This window comes from Eurypyga helias, unplaced genomic scaffold (assembly GCF_000690775.1).
Source record: "Eurypyga helias isolate BGI_N326 unplaced genomic scaffold, ASM69077v1 scaffold22026, whole genome shotgun sequence".
Lineage (NCBI taxonomy): Eukaryota > Metazoa > Chordata > Aves > Eurypygiformes > Eurypygidae > Eurypyga > Eurypyga helias.
In genome coordinates this window covers 14,557-19,241 of record NW_010256306.1, presented here as the reverse complement: position 1 = coordinate 19,241, position 4,685 = coordinate 14,557, and the positions used below count along the sequence as shown (strand labels likewise).

Here is a 4,685-nt window from a genome sequence, read left to right as displayed (position 1 = left end):
CAGCAGTCGCCTGCCTCAGCTCTAGGCTTTTCCTTCTCTCCAAGCTGCCGCGTAGGTCCTTTTTGTTTCCCTGTGTGTCACACGTGGGACCAGGAGGGATGGGAGGACACTGGACTCTCCTGGCTAGCTATTCCGTGATGAGACACAGGGAACAAGCCCTCTTCGCCCACGGCAAACCGTCCCGGAAGAGCATTTGCGGATGCTGTGTCTGGCAGATGCAGCAGAAAGCAGCCGGCAGGATCCAACACCGCCCTGCTTTCAGTTTAACCCCCAGCCCTGCAGCCACCCCGTCCCCAGCTGAGTCAGAGGGACCCGCGCGACCCCGAGCATCACTCAGTTAGAAAGCGGCTCGAACCCCAAAAGCAGGAAGTTTTCAGGTTTTCACTATTAGATGTCGGTACCGAGTTGAACCGAGATGCTGACGCTGGTGTGGGTAAGAGGAGCAGGCGGATGGTGCCTGGGATGTATCCACGTCAGCTGGGGCAGGGGAGCGGTCCTGCTGCTGCTGGGGAGCGGGCGAGGGAGGACGAGGAGGATGGCATGGCGGGGCTGACAGCAGAGGAAGTCAGCGTGGGGCTCAAGATGGCTCCGCGAAATCTGCCGCTGGGGCCGGAGAGGTGCTGGACACAGAGGGAGAGCTGAGCTACGCTCCTTCAGCTTGAAATAGGCCAAGGAATGTTGTCCAGGGGCCAGAGGAATGGTTGGGTGGAGAATGACTCTGGTTACGTTTCTGTAGTAGGGACCAGAAGGCTTTGGCGGAAGGATGGGCTTTCCCACTGACTTTCCCTGGGTAAACGGCTTTCTCCCTGCAACGCTTCCGCCTGCAAAGCAGAGGCAACATTCCTGCCTTGCCTTACTTGGGGGGCATAACATTCCATTCCATAATGTTCGGAAGCTGCTTAAAGTGGGAAGGTCATTTTAATGGCTGAACGAGTGAGATACAGGATATCTGTGCCATGGCTTCACTGTAAACTTGCACGTCTGGGTGTCTTCATGCTGTTGTGGATTTGTGAGCATTTGCAACCGGAGCTTCCGAGAAATACATGTTAGCCTGGTGGCAAACGATGTTCCTGGGATAAAAACTTCCCCGTGCCTAAAATGGCCAAACCAGGATCAGGGCTGAAGGGCTGCATCCAAACCGAGCAGGGGCAGCCTCGTTTCGAAGTTGTTTGAGTGGCCACTGGCAACTGGGGATGCCTGAGCTCCTGCCAGTGCAATCCCACTTTCCTGGCACACCCTGCTCCGAGCCGGCAGCAGCCAAGGATGTTTCATATACCGGCCCATGGGGTACAGCCCGCGGCCCGAATCTGCGACACTGCAATGATTCAGGGACACAAATGCCTCTCCCGTATTCCCCAGATGCCTGGAGGAGGATTTCCTCACCCCGGAGCAGAGACCACACCTCGCAGCCTGGCCCCGGGGCTGCAACGAGGGTGCCTTCGGCTGATTCTTGCTGCAGGGTCGGGGGTTTTTGCTGCCTCGCTTGGGGTTTCGGTTTGATTCAGGGAGCCGGTACTCGAGAGTTCGGTATTGCTGTGCGTAACCGGGGAGTCGAAGCCTTGTGCTGAATGGAGCCGGTCCAAAGTAATTACTCAGAAGAGTTGTGAGAAGCCCCCCCACCCCCGGGCAGGGGAGCTGTTTGTAGCCAGGCTGTAACCGTCTTAAACAGGAGCCTTGAGTCAGTGCTCAGCTGAAACGGGCTGACATCCCAACACCCTGCCACTTCCAAAATACCCACAGATCCGTGACAACCCTGGCCCATGACGTCATCACCACCAATCCCACACTTAGGGGACAGCGTGGCAGTTCTAGTGTTACCTGTAGCCCTGCTCTGCAGTGAAGGTGTTTCCAGTCACCTTCTCTCCCGTGCAAGCTGTTTCTTTCTCGGTGAGGCACATCCCAGGGCAGGCTAAGCTGGGGTCGCCCCTCCTGCCTGCCATTCCTTGCCTGCGGCCCGCTGCCAGGGTGAGGGGCTCCTGTCCCTGCCCCCCTGCCATGCCAGTGGCAGCCAGGTGGGAATTTCCTGCCATTTGCTGGCCGCTTTGCTGGCGTGAGATGGCACACTGACGATGCTAACCTTGCTGTTTCTCTTTGCCCCTAGAGTGATTTATCCTCTGTCAGACTCCCCCACTGTGAAGATGTCCCAGTCATCACCCGCTGATGAAGGCACAACGTTTGAGCACCTCTGGAGCACGCTGTAAGTGGTGGTTGAACACTTGCCAGTGAGGACCAGAGCAAAGGTCCCCTTTCAGCTGGGACAATTGCTGGGGTGTGACAGGGGACACTGGCACCAAGGCTGGGAGGATGCCCCATCCCTGGAAGTGTCCAAGGCCAGGCTGGACGAGGCTTGGAGCAACCTGGGCTAGTGGAAGGTGTCCCTGCCCATGGCAGGGGGGTGGAACTAGATGGTCTTTAAGGTCCCTTCCCACCCAAACCATTCTGTGATTCTGTGATTCCATGATGCGCTCTTACTCGTCGGTCTTCACTCCTGAGTTCATGAGGCTTGGTGGCTGCCTTATTAAAATGGGTATTTTCTAAAATTAAACATCTTCTAGTCACAGCAAGACCTTTGCAAGTCTTCTGGCCTTTGAGCCTCACATTCTAATCAAGAAAAGAAGGGCTGGGCTTCATTTCATCCTTTTTCTTCCTTGGTATCCTCTCACTTAAGGATGTCCCAAGGTGACAGGTGGGTGAAGGAAAAACTTCCCAAGTTTTTTTCTTCTGCTTGCTTTACCCACCAGAACAAAGTTTCCCTGAGCAAAGCCTGCTCTGCCACATGCAAATACAAGCAGAGGATGGAGGGAGAAGTTGAAAAGGGAGCAAGGTTCCCGGGAATCGCAGGTTGCTGGGCGCTGATGGTGCAGGTTGCATTGGAGAGCTGGAAAGCTGACTGTCTGCCAACACCTTTTCCACAGGGAGCCAGACAGCACCTACTTCGATCTCCCTCCATCCAACCATGCGGGCAGCAATGAGGTCTCCAACCGCACGGAAGTCACGATGGACGTCTTCCAGATGAGGAGCATGAACGACTCGGTCATGGTGAGTGCGCTCAGACTGCACGAATGGGAGCTGCAACACACGCACACGCAAGTTTTCCCTGCAGTGGACTGGGGAATCTGGGGGGAGCGGGATTCTTGCTGGGTCAGAACTGAGCACAGGCACTACAGGCGCAGCGCTGCTGTCATTTTTTGTGGGGGCTGATAATCTCTGATCGATGACTGTGATGCAGCTTTGCAGCTGGATGGTTCTGAAAATAATGGCTACTTGTTAATAGCCAAGATTGCTGCATGCAGCAGAGGGGCTCTGGGCTGTAACAGCGGTGGAGCTCGAGTGCATGAGGAGAGCATCATTTGCTCCAGGATTGACGTGGTGTGCAGCAAAAGCCGCTTGCAAGCCGCTGGCAAGGCAGCGCTGCTCGAGGGGCACATCGTGCTCCCAGCTCTGCTCCCACCACTGTCCCCAAGGAGCCATGCCATTCCCCTTCCCTCCAAGAAGCTGCTGTGTCTCTGTCTAAGGCAAAGGGTTTGAAAAGTGTGGTGGGCACCCGAGTCATCCGTGTTGTGCGTGTTCAGTGCCCCGAGCAGCGTGGCCTCCTGGGAGCATCCCTGAAGCAGCGCCGGCTGTTGGCAGCATCTCCCTCCAGAAAGCTGCCGTTTCCCTCCTCGCCAGCTTGCATCCCCTCCCCCAGACCCTTTTTCCCTCGCTTTTCGCTTGCTTTCCCTCCCTTTCCTGGCCTTTGTCTGCAGCAGCGGGCAGGAGCCTGGCAGAGGGGTGGGAGGCGGGGAGAACGGCAGTGCTAATTGGGGAGTTGCCCCTCGCTGAGATTGCAGTCGCCTTTCTTCTCGTGCCTGCTGTAAGGGAAGCCGAGCCCGGCTTCTTGCAGGGTTCTGAGCACCGCGGCTGCACACAGGCAGGGCAGAGCTGGCTCCTGGCCCTTCCTCGGGATTGTGAGCCCGCAGTAAATATTGACACTGGCCTCGTCGTGCAACCGAGCGCTGCGCTGAGCTCCTGGTGAGCCGCGGCACCGAAACGCACGGCAGGTGAAAGTAAGTGCCCGGATCATGTGATGCAAGGCACGGGAACACCATGCTACCTGCTGCTCGTGGTGCTCGGCAGTGCCAGAGCAGACACACGGGAAGCAGTGGGTGCTGCGGCACCCAGCACTGGTGCTGATGCTCAGTGGCTGTGATCAGTTCACCCGCACGCTCTGGTCGGTGTGATGCTCCCTCTCAGCACTGCATTGCTCCGAAAAAAAAACGTCCCAAGGTCCTTGGGGAGGAGTTGCTGTAATGAAAGATATGAACAACCTCCCTCCCCAGACACCCTTTTTACTTGAAACATCGACTTCAGGACCCGTAGTTTGTGCAGCGCTTTAGGCTTGACGTACAACACTACGCTGACCTCCTCGTGCATGGGTCTGCGGGTGCACAGCAGCGTGGGGAGGTGAGCAGCGCTGCTTCTGCCTTTCCAAGTACGCCATGGCACTCTTCAAACTGCTGATCTGCTTCAGGATGCAGCCTGCTGTGGTGGGGGTCGGCTGAAGGAATCGCCGTTCCCCCATGTTCTTTGATTCGGGAAGAAATCTGCCTGGTCACACCAGATATCTATCCCTATTTATCCCGCTAGACAGACAGCTATCCATATCTTTCCATCCAGAGATCTGCCTAGCCATCTAACACTATCTA

General features: G+C 56.5%; 1 protein-coding gene across 1 annotated transcript in view; it reads left to right on the top strand.

The window, feature by feature from the left end:
- Nucleotides 1-540: 540 nt before the first annotated feature.
- The window catches only part of LOC104511147 (tumor protein p73-like), a gene marked incomplete at its 3' end in the record, with an annotated part of 18,698 nt that continues 14,553 nt past the window's right edge, over nucleotides 541-4,685 (top strand). The window contains exons 1-3 of the mRNA XM_010153637.1: nucleotides 541-617; nucleotides 2,102-2,197; nucleotides 2,916-3,039. Coding sequence (XP_010151939.1) covers nucleotides 541-617; nucleotides 2,102-2,197; nucleotides 2,916-3,039 — 297 coding nt within the window. The remainder of the gene's footprint in view (nucleotides 618-2,101; nucleotides 2,198-2,915; nucleotides 3,040-4,685) is intronic.